This window comes from Mesitornis unicolor, unplaced genomic scaffold, assembly GCF_000695765.1.
Source record: "Mesitornis unicolor isolate BGI_N332 unplaced genomic scaffold, ASM69576v1 scaffold33189, whole genome shotgun sequence".
NCBI classification, from domain to species: domain Eukaryota; kingdom Metazoa; phylum Chordata; class Aves; order Mesitornithiformes; family Mesitornithidae; genus Mesitornis; species Mesitornis unicolor.
Genome location: NW_010210095.1, coordinates 7,583 through 33,455, shown reverse-complemented (window position 1 = coordinate 33,455; position 25,873 = coordinate 7,583). Strand labels below are relative to the sequence as shown.

The window sequence follows — 25,873 nt, the reverse complement described above, 5'->3', positions numbered from 1 at the left end:
CAATTAAAATGAAACCTATTAAATTTTGCATGATCTGTTAGTCTTCTTATGCTTTTTTTTCTTATTTGCTGTCAAAATATAATACAGAAATTTGACTTTTCTTTGATTAACTGTGGTTAGTCATTTTCTGTGTAACAAGTTTTAACCATTCTGCAGATTCACATAGGAATGTGTTAGTAAAAACCATGTGATTGGTGCTTTATTAAGTTAGATATATGAGAATCTCTCTTAGCCTGCTTAAGTTTAAAAGATTTAAGATATAAAGGATTTATTAAAGGATTTTTTAAAAGTTTATAACAAACTTTTGTGTTGTCAGCCTTAAAGCCTTGTCAGCCTTGTGGAAATCACAAGACCTGATGACTTTTTATTAGAATTTCTATTTATTCTGTCTCAATAAGAAAGGCAGTACTAATGACCAGTAAGTAAGACTAATGAATGTTAATATCTTCAGCTGTAAGAACAATCAATCAGCCTAATAAAATACTACATGAATTTCAAATATTGTCTGTGCTGACACCTTTCTCTGGGAAAGGGCTGATAAATAATTGAGCTAAACTTAGTTTGCTTTCTTAAAGACTTTCATAACTTTCCAGCAATATTTGCTATTATGACTCAAAACATATAGTAACAAGAATTGTTCCTTCCAGAAACATGTGTGAGAGAGGAAGAACACCCTGACAACTTGTCTCACTCAAACGTGATGTGTCAAGTGGCCAGCAGGACTTGCTCACCTTAAATCCTACAAAATAAGACAGAAGTGGTCCCTGATTTGGGGCCTGGTTCTTTGAACAGAAATTAATTTGACTTTATTTTTCTTTTTATTAAGAGGCCTTCACTTTAGGGAAGACTATTTATACAATAAATCTTGTAGTAGAACAGTTAACAAATGTAGAATTGTTTCATTTAAACCATCTTAGCAGCTGAACAATGATCACTGTATCCAAAAAACAAGCACTTTCAAAAAAAACAGCTCTCAACTATGATCTCTTGCTCTCTTGAGCTTTCTTGGCGCAAGTTTTGTTTTTCAAATACAGTATTGATCACACGCCAAACAGCAATCTAAATCACAACAAACATACAAAGTTACAGAAAACCAGCAGATAGAATAAGGCTCTAGTCCAATGAAGTGCAGTTGTACACAACTTAGTTACTGACTTAGATTCATCAAGACTTGACTGAGCTTAATTGTGCAGGGGAAGGCACATATCTCTGACTGCAGTTCTCAGCTGGGAACTCTCTTGAAGTAGGAACTAAAGCGGCTTAGCCCTTTTGTGAGAAATCATGGGATGTTCTCCAACAGCTCACTAGTTAGCGCACTGATTTTGGGCATGGGACACTTGGTCAAACTGACTATAAGAGAAATGAACCAGGTTCCTGTTGTCTCAGGAGAAGCCCTGCCTACATGCTCTTTCATTAAATATTAATTGGGTCATAGATAGATGAGGAGAATTTTATCCTGTAGTGCAGTGTTCAGCACATTTGACTGGCAAGAGGCACAGATAAGTCCAAATCACCACTCCGGTGTCTACTTAATTAAGTATATAGGTGGCACTGTTTCTGTGCAAGACACAAGGCTATCTCATCCCAGTATGCCCAGGAGACCAATGGCTAAAATACTTAACTGACTTACTTAAAATACTTAAACTTAACTAGTTTCTTCAGATTGGGCAGAGTAGCCATCCACCATTCAGCAGGGTGATATGACTATTAATATATTTGATAAGCCAAGACATCCGCCATCTAAGATAAAACTGTGTCCTCAAGCTTCATTGGGCTTAGTTGTAGGGTAGATTCCTGAGCACTGCAGCTGTGTTAAGGAATCACAAATAATCATGGGCAGAAATATGGGTGCCAAAGATTATTTTTTTTTCCCTCCTTGGCAGTTTAGGAGGCTTCAGGGATTTTGAGAATCTGCCATGTCTAATGTTGAAGGCTAGAGTCTCTTTGTGGATTTACCTACCCTAAACCTTTCATGGAGTAAATTTGTTAGACACCTGTTTTTTTTCCCCTGAATATTGGCTAGTGATAGTTTAAATGTTAAATTTCCATGAAAACACCCATTTGCTAAACAACTAAGGCTATCAGAGCAGTTCTGTACATTGTGGAGTTCAGAAATCCATATTTAGATTTGCCTGTTTGCCATGTTTTCATAACAGCTCCTGGCTGGTACTTAGTTGGACCCAGTTTCCCACTTGCTGCTGACCCTTAACCAACCTTCAAGTAAAGACTGGTGCAAGAGAATGACAATAATTAAATTAAGTTAGTTTGAAAATTTGTCAGATTAAACAAGAAATAAGCTACAATTACTCATTTTCTCTGTGGCATGTTTTACGACTCTGTCATACTTAGCATTAAGAAGACATTGCTGTGAAAAGCTTCCTAAACTGCACAATTTTACTGTTTTAAGCTTCTGCCAGCTGCAAAAAGAAATTCCCCAAGGCAGGAAATCAGCAGCAGGTTCCAAGGATTTTATGTTCCATAGAATCTGATTTTGTTTCTCAAAAACAAAACATTTGGTCTTCATTGGTCAGGAAGATAACCTTCTCCCTGTAAATCAGCACTTGGCTGCCTTGTTTGTTCTGCAAGTCAGATGGACTAAAACAATAAAACATGGAGAGCTGTGACCTCAGCTCATTCATCTTCACTGAGTGCTCCTCACTTCAAAGCCTAGTTTTTGTTCTTCAAATGCACATGCTTTTCTGAGGCCTGGTATATACTCAGAAGTTTTGCAGGCATAGCTATAATGGTAAGGGATGGTTTGGGTTTTTTTCTTCTGATTGTCACAGCTATACTTGTATAGATATGGTAATTTACCAGCATAGCTTTCTCTGTCCAAGGAACTGACTAAATTGATATTAGTTAATTACTACCTTTCTTTTAAGCTTCATCTTCCTTGAAGTACAACTTTAGTGGTTATCAGCTACATTGGCAGCCCTTCCCAAGTACAGACCAAGTTCTAACTTTGAAAGAAACCACTCTGCTTAAGTCACAAACATTTTGTATTTGACATTTTTAGTAGGGGTATATATTTTCCCTTTCTTTACAAAATTTAGCAAGCTGCTCAAACAAGAAAGAATGAAACTTTAGACACTGAGGTAGTTGTTGGAGAGAGCAGCACCATAGAGAGTCTTGAATAAATCTCTGGAGTGAAGAGTGGATGGTGGTGTCACTCCAGCCTATGTTTGCACTGACAGCAGTAGCAAGGTAAAAACCAGGAATCTCTGAGGACAATTTTTATCATGTCAGATGTCTCCTTATCAGGCTGTCTAGTGCACAGGTAGGGTGCTAGAGGATTGGAATTATGATGATAGTAATAGATGATTATTTAAAATTCCCCAAACTAATGCTTTACTTGGTGCTATACAGAGAATGGAAGGTACAGCACCATAAGTGTCAGAACTAAATTCTGATTGCTCACTGGGAAAAAAATGCTTTTGTTTCTTCTCCTGTCTGTCTTGCTTTTCATGCCAAAGAATTGTATAGTATTGCATAGTGCAACAGTGCAATAGAACAGACAAATCTTCTATTGCTATTTCTAAATCGGAAAACTTTACTCATGTGAGGGCTGCACGGTTTTCTATCCCATTTCAGTTAATGATGAATGTGGCTTTCCTACAGATGTTTCACTTACACACTCCAAAGGATGTTCTGCTGAGCCTGGTTCAAGGTATCACTCTTTACCCACAAGAGTGAGGTCTATCACAGACAGACATGCAAGACAGACTACAATTAAAGAGAAGCGCTGAGTATGCTGCAAACCCTCAGATTTCAATGGGGTGAGCCCTGTATGCTCACTCTTAAGTCCTGGCCTTGCTGAAATCTGTGACAAAATATGCTGCAAAGGTACTTTTCTGTCTAGCAAAAATTCTCTGAATACCAGCTGGTGTAACTGATTGCACTAAATTTCCTGGAACTTAGAAACTTGGAGTTTTTTATGTGCAAGTGTGTACGTGTATAAATAATCTTTCTAAAAATGTGTATCTTTACAGTAAGTCAGAATGACTTTATTGTAATAAAGTCACTAAATGCCACTACGTCTAGAGTAGATCTCAATGGTCACATGGTTCACAGTAAAAGAAGGTAAGTAGTTTTGACCAAGCAAGGAAAAAATAGCAATGCAATAAGAACAAAAAGATGCAAAATGTAATGCATATTCCTATTTTTAAAATATTACCACTAGATAAACACCACTTAGGGAGCATTTAATGTTGCATGAAAAGTTTCTAATATAATTAAGCCAAGAATCAATTAAATTAGAGGCTGAGAAAAGTGAAAGGTTGAATTAATTCTAATGTATTTGAAAGTGCTGCTTTAAGGAGTTTGGCTATTCCTAATTTGAACACTGAACTATTTTGCTTAGGACAGTATTCCCATTTCAGTGGGATAACTCACGTAAGCAAAGTTAAGTGTACACTTAAATGCTTGTAGGGTTGGTCTTCAATGATTAAACAGTTAATCTGCTGAAAATGTTAATGGGAAGAAGTAAGATTATTAAACCAAATAAAGACATTTCCTCAACTCCAATGCTCTTTCAGGAAAAGTCTCAAAAATGCATTTTTGCATTTGTTTCCTTTACTAAACCATGGATAGTTTTGCTTTTTCTTCAGCAAATTTTATTAAACAATGATTCTCTGTTTCGGCTTCATTTGCATGTGCTACTCCAGTACAGATACTTTGTGTTGGTGAAACAGGCCTGTAATGTAACCCCTACGTACCATTATATTTTTTTAAAGGAATTAACATGAAAAAAAGAGCTTTTACAATAATAAATACAAACTCTGTTCCTCCCTCCCCTGCAACATATCCTTCAGTTGCTGTGGACAAATTATCCAAACTCAACTGCACTTAGGGGCCAGGAGAAAAAGAAAGAGAAGGAAAGAAAACCATCCCCCATCTCCAGGAATGTGTGCACATTCAAGGAAGACAAACATGATTTTGTCTTTTGAAAAATGCAAGCATGCCAAGTGCTTCTGCTGAGGGAAATAGTCATGTGTACAGTACTTCACCTCTGCTTCACTTAAGTTCATTTTCTAAATGGGGTTCCCTATAGCATAGCCAACAGGAAAACTCTCCCCATTTCCCAACACCAATGTTTTAATATATATAAGCATATGCATAATATTCCATGTGCATAATATTGAAGTGACCTGCACATTACAATATAGTCTCAAAATATACGGAAGTAGTACACACTCCAGATCACTGGAGAAACTGATAATGAACATACATAATATAATTGCAGTTAAAAGTAGAAGGTACTTAGTAATTTCCTGAGAAAATAAGATCCAAAACTTTGTTTCTTACTTGTCCTTGCTTCATTTCACAATTATTATTGTCTCCCTTGATGAAATAATATGCTCAATCCTGCATATGCAGAACTTGTGTTTTTCTGTTAAGCGTTTTGGATGCTTACAGGTATTGCCAGGTCCTACATGGGTGGTTGTATGTACAGAACTTTACCTCTGCTTGCTGCAGTCACAGGTGTCACCTCCAAGGGTCTCAGTGCAGGCTGGGTCTCATGGGAACAACTGAGGTTTCACCATTGCTCAGGTACCTGTCTTTATGAAGATGTATGAAGTTCTCTGATGATGCTCAGAAATAAAAGTCTAGAGGATAGGATTTTCATATCCAGGTTTTAAGACCTGATAATTTTCTTTATCATGATAGCATTTTTGCTTTCTTCTAAGCAACAGATGAAATAACTGCAGTGACATTTTAAGAGGATGACCAGCTGAAAGCTGTTATTCCCTACTAGCAGGAGAAGTGTTTTGAAAAGTCAGAGAAATTGTCCATTCTCTAACCATTCTTCTCCTATTTAAATGTCAATTGATGATGCTAGGTAAGACTATCAGGTCAGTTGTGCCTCACATGAGTCCTACAAGGGTCTTCGAACTTTCTTGGTAAGCTGCCTGCAGTACCAGATGGCCAAAAGAAAGAGTGAAAGGCCCCTCCACCACACACCAGTCAGTGTAGACAAGCCAGGCTGGAACAGGTGAGCTGTGTCAGCAGGAGGTCTGCAGGAACTAACTTCTATCACAGATTAAGGCAAAATGTTGAGTCACTGCGCTGTGCTCAAAGTATCACTGCTAACACACTACCCACTATCCATTTTCCAGCCTCTATGGAAAGAGTGGTCTCCTTTTTTTTTGCCACAGTATCCTCATACAGCTTTCTAACATCTCTGGTTTCCATTTGCTGAAGAAGGCCTTTAAATGTTACTAGAGAGCAGAAGAACATCTATAACATTTTTATATCGAATCATATTGTCATCCAAATGGGTTTACATTCCCAGACCTATATTCCAAGTTGTGTATTTCAGCTTTTTTTTTGCTTTTTTTGTGATGAGAAAACCTGGCTACATGGCATATTTTACTGACTGTTGTTTTTTCTGCTTTGTAGTTTTCTTTTCATCTGTCAAGAGGTTACATGACAGGTTTTTTTGCCCTTGAATGTCATTTCGGTCTCACCTTTACTTCAGAGGAATATATGATTTTCTTTGTGCAAGAATCCAACAAAAGCCCTTTATGAAACTCTTAGAAAAACATTCCTAACTTTATCCAAACCCAAAATGTTGCCATGCACACTTAGTTCAGAAAAGAGCAAATTCTGGCACCCTACCACAGATACATGCCTGTGCAAGTTGGTGGGAGTTCATCCATGCCAAGTCTCAGAATTTGACCCAATCAGAGATTAGTCTTTATGGTTAAGACAAAACAATCCACCAAAACCAGGAAATCTGTGGAACCAACCATGCTTAAACAGGTTTAACTATTGCTTGTCTACACTGCAGAACTTCAGCACAATTTTTCACTGGTATGCCTGCATTGATGGCAAATCAGTTGCATTCTGCATTCATATGGTCATGAACAGAGTTGTACTACAAAGCTACAGTGTCATAATAAAATCACTATTGTTTTGGCTTTGTACTAGTTAAGAGGTCTGCATACTGGTAAAGAATACTTTCAATTTAGTATCATTTACATTGAAACTGGTACTCCTTTAACGGTGTACTCCCAGTTAAACCAGAACAGCTCAGTGAACAATACCAATGGACTCAGTAGACACAATAGCCATCTCCAACCTACAACAGGCACATCAGGACACCTGGAATCATGGAGTTTTGAAGAGCTTTGTTTCAGCAGAAATGAGTGTTTGTGAGAAACACTGAAGAGTGAGAATCACCATAGAAACAGATAGATATAAGGTACAAAAGAATAGGACATAAGCCCTTGGGAGCCTGACCTTAGGAAAAACCTAGAAAGAAAGTTTTTTCACTGAGAGCTGGAGGAGAGAGGCTTGTTTTTCAAATAAAAATTCTTCCTGTATACTGGAAAGGAAGACTTTATCTATTATTTATGAATAATAGGCCTGCATGAAGAATATCTGGCTCTATCATCAGTTTCTCTTTCTCATGAAGCAGTTGATAGACTACTAGATTTAGCTTAATTCATGTTATCAAAGAGAACAGCCTCTTTCCCCACCTCTATTTAAATTTTCAACACAATTTCATTGTAATCTCAGTTCAGGCAGTTCGTGAAGCCATTGATTCACCATCTGTAAATTTGGAATATTGACCAGAGGGAAGTCAATAAACAAGTATTGTGAAGTAAAGCCTAGAAGAATGCTGCATATTACAAGTACTTGCACACCCTGCCTACCTACGGATTTCCAAGCGTCAAGTTGTCAATAAGTGGCAGAGAGTTCTGGCGATGGATCAAAATTACAGTGGTAAACACCTTGAGGATACAAGAATACAACTGCTCCTTGCCATTACATGGCCTACATCTAAGAAGAGCTGCTTTTCAAATGTTGCAGAATAGAAACACTGGCCTTGTCTCCAAGTATAAGAGGTCCCTAGGCAGAGCTCTTCCACTAAGATCGTCTCATCCTTGAACTTCCAGATACTTTTTCCTGTCTCCATCACTAGTAAGTGATGATGTTTACTGTTTTGTCTGTACATAATAGATATCAACAGAGACCTGGAGCTGGCTGGAAAAGAAAAGATTAGAATTTTCAGTCTAATCTAGTATGTCAAATAGATCATGTACTATGTCTCAAGTAAAAGTGTTAAATGCACATTTTGGTTTGGTCACTTGAGAAATTATTTAATATGAGCATACTTTGTAGAAATTCATTCAGAAGAAGACAAAGTAATGGACTGCTATATCTTGTTATGGTGAGAGATCTGTATTTGCCTGCCTTAGTTTGGCTGAGTACAAAATTACAGTGGAGAGAACCTCATTATTACAAAACCACTACTGCCATTGTTCAACTTCTATTACAGAAGAGAGTTTTTTTTAAATGTTACATAGCTTAATCTTGGGCTTAAACTGGAACATAAAATGAAGATTTAAGTCTATCTAATGGCTATTTTCAGTGCTGGTGAGGCCTGAAAAGTCCAAAGAGTACTAAGAGTTTACAAAGTGGTGTTATAATTGAGGAGCACAGGGCTACTAGCATTAACATTGTTAGTATGAGTGTTGTTAACGTACAACTTTAAAGTATAAAGCTCAAAGTCTTTCATGCAGCAGCTCAGGTTTATACTGAAACTGAATGTTTGACGTGCACCTTTTGTGTAATGTTTAGAGATTTTTTGAACAGTTAATGGTGTTTGGCTTCACATTGAAGCAATATTCCTCCTTCTCTTTTAAAAATTAAAAAAAAATAAAAAATAAAGCATTTTTTTGCATTGTTTGGTAAACCTGCTGGATGAGCTGTGACTCCATAAAGTTTAGGAACTCATTTATTATGTTGGTAGATCAGACACTGCATTTATTCACACAGTGCATCTCTAAAACCTAGCTTTCATTAGAGCTGTGGGGAGGCCCAGTCTTTCTCCCTTCACTCGAGAAGGTGAAGCTCAAGAAGATAATTAACCATGAAACAATGAGGAGGCTTGCTGGGTAAGCACTAGTGTGAAAACAGTTACTCCTCACAAAAGAGGGGAAATTAGCTGGCTGGATAAAAAAGGAAGTGTCAGACTGGAAGACTGAAAGGAGTGCCAGCATAAGTAGATAGCTCTATGCATCATTAATGCAATTTTTTTTAACGCTTAAACTTCACTGCTTTCTAAATTTAAATGCATTTAAATGCTATGTGTTAGGGGAGATTAATATGCCATTTTAAAATAATTTCTCTTAAACTTTCCATTTTCACATTTCACCAGTTTTAGTCACCCTTCCCACGTATGAAAAAAATCACTGCCTCTTAGTATTTTACTCGTTTATAAAGACAATGTAAACAGAGCGTTCTAAAAAGATTCCGTTTGCTCAGTGTATTTTACAAGTCCGTTATTTTGCATTAATACAGATATTTTTATGAACAGAAAGTTTGTTTTGATTTTACTGTTTCACAGAGTAAAGACTTATGATGTGCGTTTCCTTTCAAAACTTCCTTCTACTCAAATAATGTTCCCTGAAGCAGCCACATTTTTGGCAGAAATTCAGTTATATGCTATGCCAAAAGAAATAGAATAAACAAACACTGCTTAATGCAGCTGGCTAGGAAATTTACATATTACTGCACACCCAACGTGAAGACCTGAATATGGATTAGAGCTACAATGATGACACAAATATCTTATATGTAAGGAGAAATGAAATTCAGATCATCATTGCTAACAATTTACATTTTATTATTTAATGTATATTATAGTACATCTGACACATAAATGTATGTACATATTTAAATATTAAGTAGATGTATGTATTATATTTTCTGTATATTTTACAGAAAAATGTGCTAGAAATATCTTGAAAAACTTTTAAGTGGGTACATTTTTCAAAGTTCTCTTCTAATGAAAGCAGACTTCCTAAATGGCCACATCTTAGTCTTTAGAAACAGCAAAAAAACCCTGAACAAAATTAAAACCCTCTAGGCATTCCTTAAAACTTCTTTGCTATACATAAAAATATAGTATAGGTAGGCCTCCAACTCTGCAACTTCATGTGCTTTCAAAAAGCATCTGCTATATTCGGTGAGATCAACAGTCCATTCAGCTGAGTCCACCTCCTGCAGTGGCCACTAGTGAATGTTTATGGAAAAGTTAAAAAAACCCTCAGACACATAGAATGGTATAGAAGCTGCCATCCCAAATATAAGAAGCCAGCCTGTAGGGACTTTCAGAGTTGGAATTTAATAAGCAATAAGTCTTCTCTATTAATTTGTCTGATTACTTACTGAACTCATTTATATTTTTGTTATCTATAACATTCTGTAGGAACAAATTTCATTTTTATTACACACTGCATGAAAATAATATTCACTTTTGATTGTTTTAAATCTCCTGCCTGATAATTGCACTGAGTACCATTTACTTTGTGTGTTAAGAAGAAAAGTGAATAATTGCACCTTACTTATTTTTATTCATTTTAAGAAAGAGTTTTCTATTGTATTCCTGTCTGCTTACAGCTGATGCAGCTCCTAGAACCTCCTATAATATTTTACAATGAAGTACTGATTATGCATGTACTTACTGAGGGTCCTGCAAATAGATTTCCATAATGGCTGGAGGACTGGGGCCCTGTCATCCAATATAGAAGACTTTTGTAAGATGGAAATAACTGCTGTACAACGTGCCAGAAAATAAGATTTCTAAAATCTTTTTTCTAAAACCTGTTTTCTTTGAGAGTTCTTGAAACAAAATATCAGAAAATTAGCTTTAATTACACTCACGTATAATTCCTTGCAGAACTTGGGTCTTTAGAGATGCAGTGCAACAAGTCATTAAATTAATTAAAATATCACAAGTTTATGACTTTTCTATTTCCTCTAACTCTAATATTTTAAACAATGCTGGCCTGGGTCATCATTTTATGATCAGTGGATATAAGGTATCTAAATAAAACACTGACCTCATTCTGTAATCTGAACACAATGCACTGCAGTAAGAGTTGCTATCCGCTGAGCACTTTTAAATATCTGGCCCTATACTTAAATGCCTAAATAGGAAATGAGTTCTTTTGAAAAAAGACTTCTGCCCTTCAAAAGAAAAACCTAGCCATTTTTTATCTTTCTTTTTTAATGTGTTTTTTTGCCATGTAAATGGCGTTTGACAGTTCTTTCAGTATCTGCTTGCATTGGAAACATTCAATTTCCAATTTCTGAATATTACATATTTTCTTACTAAAATTGATTATTCCTGAGAATTCACTTGAAAATCTTACCCATTTTACAGTTCTAATGAATGTTTCAGGAGCAGGGAATGTCGTCTTATCAAAGCAATTGACAGATGGTTGTAGAAAGTATGCCACCACGCTATAAAGTGCTTAACTTGTTGCTGTGATGTTGACTTTTGCCATTGTAAAGTTAAAAAGCTCACATTTCTAGTTTTTATAAGACTGAATCCTGCTGTCTCAAAACCTAAATTTTTCTAATTACTTGTTGAATATTTATTTTAAACAAAATTGGCAACTTGATTTATTAATATTGTAGTTATCTGTAAATGCAAGGAAATTAAGACTGTTAGATACAACACCATTGAGGGTCAAATGCCATTACCTATGAGAGATATGACAGTGTTTTCATGATCATATGTAGAATTGCAGAGCCATGTGATAAACTGGCACTTTTGAAGACCTCAACGTCATTCTAAAGCTCTTGAGGGTTTGTAAACACCAACCATTTAAAAAATCAGATCAGCAGAGAGGAATTATTGACATTCTACCAGCTATGAAATTCCCTCACTCAAATCCAAAACAGCACTAGTGTGAAGCCCAGAGTCACCAGTAGATAGCTGAGGAACAGAAGTATCTTCTGGCTGCATAGATGAACACAGAAGCTTTATATATCCCCAAAAGAAAAGATTTCCAGCTTCTCACTGAGTAACATGGTACCACTGACCAGCCTTTAAAGCTCCAGAGGTAAAATAGTTTAAAGTGTTTAAGCAACTTTAAAATACATCAATTTTCCCTCTTTCTCAATTTATACATTTGAAGAGTTTAAAACTAAATTATCCAGAAAAGGAATACAGAAGAAATCTAAAGAAGCAATCCCTTAGAAATATAAATATACATATATACATATATATATACACACATACACACACACAAAACTTTATGGCAAGTTTATGCAATTCTTCCCCTAGTATAAAAGACCATAATAGAGAAAAATAATATGAAGTATTGTGACTTAAAGACTTGTCAGTCACTGAAATAGACTGCTCACAGGCTACTATTAAAAAACAGTACAGATGCAGTATTTTATACCCATTTCATAATTTGTGATTTGAGCTACTTATAACACCAGGAACTTAGTCCTGTAACACTATGATCAGGATATTTTCTGCCTTGAATACCTGAAGTCAGTTTTCCACTGTAGTATGAGCTGTGGACAGTAGTTATGCATGATGAAGCAACCATCTTTGGTTTTAAAAATAATAATGAGGAATGTACACTTTATTTATTTTGCTTTTATAGCCTTTTTGTTTAAAGCCATGATCAGTCATTATGAAGCATTTCCAGTCTCATAAAGAAACTTGCCTTCTAAAAAAAAAACCCACAAGTAAATTTCAAATACTGAACAGAAATGTTGTCTGCTTTGTCAAGAAAAAAAATCAAAGAGGGCTTGGAGCAATTAAGTATTGCAGGAATTGATTTTCTCATTAAAATAACTCTTTACTTTTTAATGTAATTTCATTTATCTTCCTGCACTCATGCCAACAACAAAAAAGTAACTTTCACCTTTCATGTTACTAAGTGTGCTTGGTACCTTGGATGGAGAGGGCAAAGAAACTAAATGTGTCTGCAGAATTAGCAAGGAGTCACAGAAGAGAAATAGCATCTGAAAGAAGTATATTGAGTCCTGTTGAGGCGGATGGTGATTAAAACTTGTTACTGTAGGACTGTGGTTGAACAAGCTATAAGAAATGTTCTTGTGGGTTTCATTACAATAGCAGAATCACAGAATGGTAGGGGTTGGAAGAGACCTCTGTAGATCACCCAGTCCAACCGTCCTGCCAGAGCAGGATCACCCAGAGAAGATCACATAGAAACACGTCCAGGAGGGTTTTGAATGTCTCCAGAGAAGAACTCCACAACCTCTTTTAGTTTGTATTAAGAAGAGAATTGCAGTCAGAGATATGTGCCTTCCCCTGCACAATTAACCTTGGCCAAGTCTTGATGAATCTAAGTCAGTAACTAAGTTGTGTACAACTGCACTTCATTGGACTAGAGCCTCAGAATTTGTTCTGGTTTGGCTGGGGTTATGAGTTTGAATACACACCTTTGGCTTCCTATAATTTTACAAAGCCATAGCAAAACGTGGCATCTGCCAGAGTGAGGGAAACAGTTGAATAATTTAACAGATTGGTAATACTGTATGGAGTATTTCACCTCTCCATTGTTACCCTATATTGCTTATTAGTTGTGACAGAAACCTTTGCAGTCTCTGAGGATGGAGAAGTGTCTTCTATGGAAAGACTTAAATGTATTCTTTTTCTTTCTATTCACTCTGAAAACTTATCTCTGCAGGTGACCACTCAGGAGACTTTCTCAAGAATATAACACAGCATTTTTCTGAATGTCTATTTAATTTTTACTTAACGCCATTGGTTCTGCAATTATTTTACCAAGATCCGCTCAACAAAAAAGGATTTGCCTTTTTTGAAAGGTTCAGATTTGTCAGATCATCCAGACTCTGCATACTGCTGTGATGGCTGCCATCATAACTATGGCTGGTCCTCAAGAAAATTCTGAGAAATACAGAATTTCTTGCAAGAATGTGGCGCATACAACCTATCTTCAATTCAAGTCCAAGAAAAATCCAGACCTATGTTCAGCATTTATGTAACTTCATTTTAGATCCTACAGATAATTATTCCATGCTACAAATCCGGCATGCAGTGTAACCCAGAAGTTCAAAAACATATGCCCCTCCAGAATGAGGATGGTGCATCACTTCACAGACTCTGCAATCAAATATTCATTCATTTAAAAATGAATCTATTTTAAGGAAGCACCAAAGTGAGCAGCCTTGTGTTGAAATACAAGTAAAACAAGGTGACTGACAGAAACAAATACAAGCAATCAAGATTGTACTATCATGCACTATATGAAGAGGTCCCCTATCAAAACAAAAATGACTTGTGATAGATAATGAAAAAAACAATTCTTAAAGGTTCAAACATAAGTCATTAAATAATTACTTTGTGAGGGCCAGATCACACAATAGGTGTTCAGGACTTTACTACATGTAGTGTGCCCTCCTCAGCCAATTAAGTTAATCCTCACTCAGTACTTCACTGTTTTAGGCACTTCTGATGGACTTCCAAATTTTATGCAAGACTTTTAGCTAAAGCCTTACAAAATAATGGCTTGTGATAAAATAAGAACCTTTTAGAAATCAAGCTGTTGTTGAGTGGGCCTATCTAAAACTAACTGAACAATGACAATTTTATTTATTACCTCTGAAGGAAGGTTTTTTGTGGGCTGGAGTTTCTTTGCTTGTTTGTTCTGGTTTAGTTTGGTTTGGTTTGGGTTTTTTTTAAGCCTAGAACAAGTGTCATTCCATGGCTTGAAAAGATACTGCACCAATGAATTAAATACAGAAAAGTGAAGGGGAGACATCATGCCTAGCAATATTAAAAACTGTTGTTTCCAGAAAGCATCACAGAAACAGATAAATAGAGAAAAAGGATAAAGATACCAGATCAGAAGCAATAGAGTATTTTTAAACAATTTGTTTTTCAAAGTGCATGATAAAGAATGAAACCGAAAGGGAGCTGGAAAAAAATCGTGAACAGAGCTTTAAGCAGGCGCTTTTCCTTCTAAGAAACAAGCTTGTGGAAAAGAGAGGTGCCGTTTTTTTCTTCTTTTTCTTCTTTTTTCTTTTTTTTTTTTTCAAGTGAGCTGTCTCACCACTGCAGATTTTCCCAAGTCCTTACAACTCTAATTAAAATGTGGTAATTGGTTATGTTACCTCAATTACCATGATGCATGGACATTGATGCAAAGCGACACCAATTGAATCCCTTGGGTGTTATACCCCAAGGCCATCCCATTTATTGTGGCCTTATTATTTTCAATCATGTGGCTGGATGTACAGCATACTTTTGAGCCAATACAGACGGTGGTTTTGCTGGACACAGAGTGTAGTGTACACATGGGATGACTCAGGAAAACAAGAGAAATTATAATTTTTTTTCATGAAGCATAGTAGTGAACTTAGTGATCAGACAAATGAATATTTCAGACATTTTCAGGACAATGTGAGAATTACAGCACCTTAACCCAAATTTTAAAAGCATGATTAGCACTGTCCCTTCAATAATTAGCTCTCTCTGTTGAATAAGAAAAGAGATTGTCTGCTCCATAAAATAGATATGTTTCTCATTCAATGAATGAGTAGTCTGGACAAAAAGCAGTTTCTCCAGTCAGCAAAAGGGCAGGAATATTAAATTGCAATTTAAGAAGTAAAATCTACTAGAAACCACAGTTTTGTCTCTCTCCCAGCCACAGCAGTACAATTTTGTACACTCCAGTATTGGTAAAACAGTCCCAGAAAAGTGAATTCCCAGTCACCTCATCGTAACTTTCCATACAGAGACATAGCTGACCTGGACAGGACATGCCCAAACTGTGAACATCTGTAGCTGCTGGAATAATCCATTGAAGCTAAACACATAACTTACACTGGGTATACCACAGGCTGAGCAAAAGATTTAAAAAAAAAAGTTGCATTATACAACTCGCATATTCCCACTTTGACTTACTGTTGGAAACCTGTGGGCATGACCAAGGCTGAGCCTGTCCAAATCCTTTCTTAACTGTTCAGTCTTTCAAGTAGCCTAGACCCTCTAAAAGAAAGTGCATGAGTGAGTTAAGGCTTCTCCAGCTGTTGAGCAGGAATTTTAGATGGCAATTTTGGGTTTAGTTGACTAAAGATTGTTGCTATTGCTGTTGCAGTTGCCATATAGACTCCTTTTTATTTTAAGATGATTGCCAGCAGGGTCTTGTTAGGCAAACTATAAGGCATCTGTGTAATTCTGAAGCTAAAATTTAGGTGACGTATAACATTATATCAGCAAATTATGGAAAGATAAATATGGGGAAAAATAATTTACTGCAAAAAAAAAACCAGATGTGGGAAATAAAAACCTCTTTTGTTAAAACAGATTAGGACTGCTTCCAGCAACAGACAAGTGTCCTACTGCTTTTTAAAAGTAATCTTTGGGTTTTTTCATTGTATGAATACTTCACTGTTTAGAGCTAGATTAACCTACTGAATCTAACCATATTCATCTTTCTAGAGTGATTTGTATTGAAAATTTCACGTTCTAGACATAACTTTTGGTTTATGAGGACATCTTTTACCAGCCTTTAGGTGCTTGTAGTACATGTTAATATCTTCTTGTTATTTGTAAACTTATGGTGCCCATTGTTGCAAAAGTTGAGCAAAATTAAACATTGTGGAAAACCATCAATGAAGACAAACAACTCAAAAGAGCCCTAAAAGCCTTTTGTTGTTAATTCCAACATACCTTTGTAATGCTATGTGGCCCAGAAAAGTGACTGAATGCCAAAAGGGGCAGAAACAGAACGAAGAAAGATCCCAATACAGAAATTAAGAAGACAGCAGAAGTTGGAAGTGACTCTTGTACTTATATGAGGCGATGTAATAATTTGGATTATCTTATTTACTGTCAGCAAGTCAGATGCCATGAATGAGTCAGATGCCATCAGGGTATAGAAACATCTCATTTGTTTTCATAAATTACAGTATTTTGTGGGCAACCACAAATAAAGACTTGTTACCAAGGGATACTGTTTGTGTGCCAGGACTGGCACACCATCAAATACAGAGAGATAGGGAAGCAGAAGAAACGGTTCTGGTACCTACCCAAGAAATGACTACACAGGAACTGAGTGAAAAGGAAGGTTAGAACATGCCAACTCAGGCCAGAGAAGACGGAGAAACCTGAATCCTGCAGTGGTTGGGCATTTTTAAATGTTGAGAATACAGATAGTTTTATTAACATGAGAAACTTGTAGATACTGACATACTTCAAAGAATCATATTATTATAAACAAGACTAGCATCAGAGGTTGCAAAACAAAACAGTCCACAGTGAAAATTAGACGCATCATGACAGCTCTAAATGGCTGCCATTTTTCAGCAGCAAGAATGATACACTCCCTGCCAGGGGAAAGTCAAGTCAGTCCATCAGCTAACTCCGGACTACCTCAGGCAAAGTGGGAACGAAGCAGCGTGCACCTTGTGAAATTCCAAGCATCCAGATATCAAGCAAGGTGCTATAGTCATACCCTCACCATGCCTCAACTGCTGATAGACAGCAATCCCTAACAGAAACACAAGACTTACTGCACTCCTGCTGGAAGAGCAGCACCAAGCTCTAATTAGCTCATTAACAGTTTATTTAAAGTAACTGCAGATACAAACAGTAAACTACTTCCACATGGCAGCTGCCCACATGGAAAAGGAGATAACATGCTTTCACTACGGTAACTTTGACCTCTGTTCAGCATTCTCTAAGCTATGTCACAATGCAACTTGTTTCAGTTCCAAGTTCAATAGAAGATATATATTTGCTACAACAAAATGGTAAGTTTTGTGGATGAAAAAGGCAGTTCATCATCTTTGTTGGACTTTCACTTTCAGAAAAACAGAGTAGAAACCTAGTCCAACCTCTCTTGAGCACTTATAGACCCAACAGACACTCAGCCTCTAGAAACTAAAATTCAGGATTCTGAGAACTAGTTTTTGGTTAGGCTGTTGTTTAATTCTGCACACACTTGTTTTTGAAGCTCAAAATTCAACTATTTTTTTCTACTGCTGGTCAGCTCACTAAACATTTTGTGTAGCACTAACCAAGAGTTTACTAGAGCTATTGATGCAATATATTCGTAATATGACTAAAAATATTCTGCAGATGGAACTATCACAAAAAATAACCAGCATTTCTCAAGAGAATTAAAAAGCTTTACTATATTTTCTTTGTTTATCAATCTTCTCTATTCCTCAGTCACATATCTATCTTCTAACCCATTCACTTTAAATATTGTGTTCAGTTCTGGGCCTTCAGTTCAAGAAGGACAGGGAACTGTTTGAAAGAGACCAGTGCAGAGCCACAAAGATGATGGAGGGAGTGGAGCATCTCCCTTCTGAGGAGTGGCTGAGGGAGCTGGGGTCTGTTTAGCTTGGAGAAGAGGAGACTGAGGGGAGACCTCATTAATGCTTATAAATTTGTAAAGGGCGAGTGTCAGGAGGAAGGAGCCAGGCTCTTCTCTCTGATGTCAAATGACAGGACAAGGGGCAATGGGAGCAAGCTGGAGCATAGGAGGTTCAGTCTGAACATGAGGAATAACTTTTTTACTGTAAGAGTTACAGAGCACTGGCCCAGGCTGCCCAGAGAGGTTGTGAAGTCTCCTTCTCTGGAGACATTCAAAACCCGCCTGGACGTGTTCCTGTGTGGCCTGGTCTGGGTGATCCTGCTCTGGAAGGTGGGTTGGACTGGATGATCTTTCGAGGTCCCTTCCAACTCCTAATATTCTGTGATTCTGTGATTCTATTCAGCTTCATTCTGGATTTTCACTAATTCTGTCTCTAATCACAGAATCACAGAATCACAGAATCACACAGAATCACAGAACGTTAGGGATTTATGTCTCTAATATTTTCTCATGATCCAGCTTCTGTTTTACATCTGACTCCACTCGATGAGATTCTCAAAAAATTGCTGCCTTGGATTATTTTGCTCTCTAGATTCTTTTCCTACCTCCTCCATGTTTTTTTGCTAATTGTTCTTCCTCCATCTTCTGATTTTCACTAGACTTGAACAAGCCTCCTTACCTGTTTCCCTCTCTCGTTTTTAGATGATAATGTATTTTCAGATACCTGCAGTTCCTATCTCTGGACTGAGGGCTCAAGTAAAGTCTAACCCCACTCTTTCGACTGTCTTTTAAATATCTCCTTAGTGTCCACTAACATAAAGTAAGCACAGAAAAAATGGAATTCTTGTTCTGTTCTCCCCAGAGCTCCTCTTTTCTTCATGCTCTGTCAGTATGACTGTTCTCCCTCTGGTAATGTGCATCAGCTGTGACATCTACAGGTATGACTAGCAATATGAGAGGAATCTTAGCACTGTTGGGATTTGACCTTCTTCTGCTGGTCATATAGTGAAAGCTCTTAGTTGATCTCCTTGGTCATTTCCAATAGCATTCCTTTTCAGTTGATACTTCCCTCACTGCACACAGCTGTGTAAGGAAAGGCTGAAAATAATCTTTTCTCTATACCCTTGTACAATCACATGTAACTTCATCATTTTTACACTTCTTCCAATTAGATCAAATTTTTGAAGGCTTAACTGACTCTCCTCAATTATCTACACTTCTTACATTGACTACTCCCATGCTTATAAAAACATTGACACTCTATCTGCTTTTCAATGACATCTTCCTTCCTTGTTGCTTCATACAAAGACATGCTCCTTTTGACTTGTCCTAAAAGTCTATTCAAACTTTGTTCCTTCCTCAAGTCCTGTTTCTATCTCAATACCAAAAGCAAAGCAGCCAATAAAACAAACAGGCAGAGGAGCAATCCTACTTTATAACGTTTACTAATGGCAGGCAGGCCATAGATTATTATTAACTTCAATGGTTCACTTGCCCACAGCATCCTCCTCATTAACTCACCATTTCTTGGCCTATTTGGACTAACAGTATTTTCACTCAGGAACTGCTAGTGTTTCTGAACAATGTCATGTATATCTTCATACTACACTACCACAACTGAATGTGAAAATTACAGCTTCTGTTATTTTTGTAAAGGAACTTTAATAAAAAGAAGTCAAAAGTAGTATTTCACTGTTAGCCAAATAGTTGCTAGGAAGCATGTAAGCATCAAGAATTTTTTCCTTTTATTTGCTTGATATAAAGCTAAAAAAAAAGTAAGATAAATATATCTCAGTTGTTCTTAAATCTCATCAACATTCTTCAGTATATGCACTACATAGGGTTATCATTGCTGCCAATGCAGCTGCAGTATATAGACTTCAGCATTATGATAGTAGCACAAAACATGCCGAGCCAATTCATCCATTACAGTCAATGGTGTTCCAGTAGGGATTATTTTGTTCCCCCCCATGGTTTATTGTTTAGATGTAGATCCTGCTTTGTAATATAGTTTTATGCTGTAGAAAACCTGTCTAATTTATGCTACCTAATGGATGGCTTAAGTAGAATGCTATTTTGGAGTAATTTCCCCAAGATAAAAGCAAATTAATGCATTTTACTTAGATAACACAGAACTGAATATTAATCACATACCCATGGCATTCTATGTGAAAGACACATCTACTGCTTGGACGCTAATTAAAACCAGTCTTACTGACACAGAAAATACTTTTTCTGAAATATATTTACAATCACTGCAACATGTCTCTGGGCCCAGTTCTGTTAGGTACTGAGCAGCTTGGCAACAGGAGAAAATTGTTTTCATCACTTAACAGGATCAGATGTGATGAGATTAAATACCCAGCAAACAGGACATGTATATTGTGAGTTTACCTTATTAATCAGCTTTGTCCATAGAATACAGTGCTTTGTGAAAAACTAAAGCTTCACTTGTTGGCAGTAAAGACTAGGAATGACATCTTCAGTCAGAAGAAAGCACTCTGAGATGAATGTGTTTGTCTTGTGCTGAAAACGTGTCTCTCATGAAGAATGAAACCACATGAGATCTTTTTAAAGCAAGCACCACTCACCGAGTCTTCTTCCAATTTCTTCTGTAGCCTTGTTTGCCACTGGACAGCTTGCATGACAATGGCTTCCCACCTTCTCTCAAGGTTTATGATTATCAACTGCATGGACTGGTGATCTGCATTTAGGTTGCAGGTCTCCTGGTCATCCAGGAGGTGCTGGCACAATCGCAGCACAGAGGCTACCCCACGACGTCTCTGTTTGATTTCGCAGCATAGAGACTGCAGGATAGACAAACAACAGATGTCAGTGTGGAATACTCTGCAAATTGAAACATTAACTATTATCTGATAGTTAATGGTGCCCAATCTCTATCTTACAACAGTTTTTTCCAGCTTCTCCATAAATTCCCATACTTGGTGTCAAAGCTTAGTGTTTTATTTTCAGATAAACACAGTCTTAATCTTAATAGCACAGAAGGAGTAAAGCTACTTTCAGTCTTCTTCAAACAAATGCCATACATAGCTAACTGTCTCAATAATGTTGAAAGTTTTATGGTGTAGACTGGTTTATTCTTCCTTTTTTCATTCAACTGGGACGCATCTGAAATGAGTTATCCTGACAGTAATCGGCTTCAGAAATTCTTCAGGAAAAAGACAGAGGAAAAAAATTGTAGTAATGCAGTAAGAATATATATATCTTTAAAAACCAAAACAAAACCAATAGAAATTATGGGTCATATGTACCCTTTCAGAGGAGGAGAAACCTTAAGGAAGGAGAAAATGCAGTATAAAATCCTTTACAGATGTTTTCTGTTATCATAAAATATTTCCAGGGTAGTTCCATATTCAAGTAAATGTAGGAATATGGTGACACCTGTATCCTTCTTATAGATGAGTAATTCACTGCATTTATTTCATCATACTGATTCCAGTGCTACCAGAGATGCAGTCTGACATGAACTGCATGATGGGAGACAGTCGTTAAGCCCTAATATTGATGAATATTGATGGGAGCCAGGATATGTTGGTTCTACACCAGAAATCCAAGTAACTACACTGAGAATCTCATTGAAAAGCAGTATAAATAATGCACCTCTGCATGCCAAAACTAAAGGGAGAGATTTACCACCCGGAGCAGTTAATGGAATGAGGGGTTTTCCACCATGGTTTTATCCACAATCACACTCTACCATCATTCAACATCAAATCAGAATTTTATTAACTCATAATGTGTTTTTATAATAATATCCATGAAGCTGAGTACAGAAGGCACAAACACATCTGAGGATGACTGCTTCAGACCAGCTTCTGAGACCCTGTACTTTTATAGCATTGAATGGTTCAAGTAGTCAACTATTATCATAGGCCTGTGCTACTCCTGAACTTAACAGGACTGTGCTCCACACATAGGAGCTTTCCAGATAATTTAAATTTTAACTTGCCAACATCTGTTTCCCTCTGTGGGATGCCACAGATGAAAATGCATGATCTCATGAGAAAATCTGAACTATCATCTTTTCTGAAGGCAGGGTATTTGCCTTTAAGCTTCCATTTAATCATAATAAGCAAACAAAAAAACCCCACTGAATCTCTCAAAGCTGTTCACAAGCATTAACTGATAAAAAATCAGGACCTGCCCTCCTGAATTTTATTAGCAAAACAATAACATTCTATAGAATGTGAATTCAAGATCCAGATTTTCACATCTCTTTTTTCACATCTCTTCTTTAAAAATTGGAATTTATACTTAGGAATGTTGTACCTCAAATGAGTATTTTGCTGTTAGGCCTATGTGCTTGATCAATAGCACTAAGCTGAAAGTCTGAAGCAAAACATTGGTTTACACATCTAAAAATATATCTGTTTTCTTTGCCTGTGAATAGTACACAAGTGATTTTTTTAATTCAAAGCCTTCAAGAGAAATGATGATTAAACCCACAAACGTAGCTGAATTACTAATCTACTTTCACTGGCACAATTGGGCCGTTCTAACAGTTAACAGATTGCTTATTAATCAACAAGGGTAAACAAGACAATGCAATCTCATTTAAAGCAGAAGTTTTAATGCCTAAAAGTATTTGTGTTCAAAATGTTAATCCCAATAAGGCTTCATTAGAAGACGCCTTAAAATGATTAAGTACATTTCATTGCAAAGTACACTGAGTAGTATATTAGCAGGTGGACATTTCATACAGATGTTCCACTTATTGATATAATGCATTCTATAGCTATTTAAATTACCCTAACTCTGTAATAGCTAGAATTCTATTACTGCTATAATGAGAGAACCCTGTACCTTTAATATTTCTGAATTTTAAATAAGGTGAATGACAAATTCCCAAACCACTATTTATGGCAAAATATGACCAGGAATTTTATTATTCAATTTATACCAGAGCTGCATTTTCACTTACGTTTCCTGAACTTGCCCTTATTTATTTTCCTAGAGTTCATTACTGGTTTCCTTCATCGCTTTTGATGTAACCACCACGTCTGGCACATTTCCTTTCTGATGCTATTCATTAGTCTAATGTCACATCAGAACAAAACTAAACCAAACCACACCAAATCAAACTAAAAGAATGTACCTAAAGTCAAGGTTCTTAATTTACATTTAATAACAGCTAAGCAATTCAGTTTTATGGAAGTGATGGTAAGTTATAGACTGATGGCAGTCAAATCTATGTAGATCTGCATTAACTTCATGGAAGTCAATACAGCTCAGAATCTGGCCCCATAACATTAACTTAACTTGATCTATCTGATTATGTCATCGCTTATAAATATTGTTCTTTTTTGATACAATACCATATAATATGATGAGGTAAGGAGTATTTCATTCATAAGCCATTATATGAGAGCTTAAGTGAAGTCTTTACATCGTGTTATCTGAAAGCAGAGCTACAGCATCCAAGTCATTTCTAATTTACATCAATTTTACACCAGCATAATAACAGTAGCTTTGCTGAAGCTATTTCTGATTTACATGGCTGTGACAGTACAATTAGGCCTATGGCACTTTTGTTTCAATTTTATTACATGATATTATGGTTAATATTAAACAGGAGAAGAATGAAGGGCTTGTATGTAAGTGTGTTGAAAGAGTTGGCTATAGCAACAATACTTTAAAAGCCAGAGAACTTAATCATGTAAAGACATCTTTACACCCTATATAATAGCACTAGCAATAATGAATTTAAGCAGTATTAGGGTCTGGAATACAGTGTCCTATGACATGATATCTCATGGTGTTTTATATCCATCCATGTTCTGCTGTTGTTAAAATGGCATGTATGTATAAAAAACTGTCAATATGGCAAACTGCACGTGCAAAGTATGCTTCCAGGACCACGGTTACTTTAAGTATTTACAAGGTACGTTCTACATTGTGAATTAACAGCTAAAATTCATGATTAATTAAAAAAAAAAAAAGAAAAGAAAGATGATGAGTATCTCTACTGAGGCTTGGGCCTGATAGTCTGCAGTTTCAATAGTAAGCTACTGGGTACTTGCTGGTTCAGAAAATTAGGAAATGATCTAACAGTAGACTAACGAGCATCACTTAGGCTTGCCTAGTCTCCCCTGTGTGCAGAAGATTTGCTGAAATATAGATTGAGAGATAAGACACTTTCGATTGTGGCTTCTCACACTATCACGTGTCCATTGAGCTGCAGTAACTGTAAATACAATCCAAACCTTTGCAAATGTGGGAGAAACACATTCACTTAAATCATTTGCAGCAAGACTTAAATTAATGTATATGACTTTTTTGCCGCAGGCTAAGAGTACACACAGTAACTGCAGCTGCTGTGTATGAACTTGACTTTGTGTCTGAGTCCTTTGCTTTGCAACAGATACCCCGATAACATTGAGGTGTTATTCATTATAATGTTATTATGAGTCATGGTTTCCCATACTGAGGATTCCTGTCCATGCCGCTAGAATCTTGGAATATTTTTCTTCCCTCTGTCTACTCTTATTTTCAGTGCTTTGAAGTTATCACCCGCATAGCTAAAAAGGGCTAGCTGAAACTACTTTCACAGCTTGTTAATACCATGCCTTAAATCATCTGGAAAAGCCCCTGCTGAGTCGAATGACATCAAACGCTCTTTCCAAGCCATGGGCTAATGGCACTATCTGTGGGGATGGAAGTAGCCATGATATGAACAGAAGGTGCTCTGCATAGCTGCGTGACTCCTAAGTGAATGGCCTATGACCAGAAAGGCATGTGCAGCTTTAGGCAGTGCCAGAGTATACAAGAGGCATAGAAAGGTGGGAAGTTGAGGAATATCAGAGCCCCTCAAGCCCCAGCCGCCCTCCAACCCTCAGCCTTCCTGCAGTGTATCAGTGCCCGAGCTGTGCCACACCACCTGCTCTGCACGGCTGAGGGACACGGATGGGAAGTCAAGTTTCGCATACAACACGGTAGGTGAGTTGGCCACTGAAGCACTGTGACATCCAGGTTCCTGAGCAGGTGTTTAATAATAACAACCATTTAAAAGCACTAGGGTTCTCAGTGAATTCAGTGGAACTACTAGTGTTTCAAAATAGTTTAAGAGTCAGTTTAAGATTAGTTTAGTTCACTTAAATCCTCATATAATCACCACATAAAAGGTCAAGATATGATTTTTGTAGCATAATTTATTACATCCTGTTTGGGGAATTAATTTTTATGGAATCTGAGATATTTTCCGCCATTTCTGTCTTTCTTGCTTTCACTCTACAATTAGGAATAATAAAGGTCCATGCAGAGATGTCCAGAGCTTTGAAAATAATTGGAAGATGACAAATGGCAGCTTACACAGATGGATTTTCTTTGTTTTTTCAGGTTTAGAAGAAATGCCAAGGTATACTAAGACAAATGCTATTTCTAGACTTACATTATGTTTCCACGTATGGGCAATACTGGGTGTTTTTAGGAAAACGAAAGAAACTCAACTGCAGAAAAATCTGGAATGACCAGATCTAAGAGGAAGTTTCTGTCTAACCTTGGTCTGTGAAAGGCTCACTCTTTCTCCTTGTTACAGGACATAGGTATGTGTGGGAGGGACTGATACCCTTCCAACTGCATCCTTTGTTGCCTGATGGAAGATGGAACGAAGATGGTACTCTTGTTATTTAGTACAACTACCATATGCAGAAATTAAGGCAAAATCTGAGAATGGAAGCTACCCTTCTGAGTACAACAGTCAAACTGCAACCCTTTAGAAATATAAT

The 25,873-nt window shown here is 36.9% G+C and overlaps 1 protein-coding gene across 1 annotated transcript in view; it reads right to left on the bottom strand.

Moving 5' to 3' along the window:
• The window catches only part of LOC104547409 (A-kinase anchor protein 6-like), a gene marked incomplete at its 5' end in the record, with an annotated part of 30,148 nt that extends 9,213 nt beyond the window's left edge, over positions 1–20,935 (bottom strand). Inside the window, one exon of the mRNA XM_010193076.1 lies at positions 20,720–20,935. Within this exon, the coding sequence (XP_010191378.1) occupies positions 20,720–20,935 (216 nt within the window). The remainder of the gene's footprint in view (positions 1–20,719) is intronic.
• Between the last annotated feature and the right edge of the window lie 4,938 nt (positions 20,936–25,873).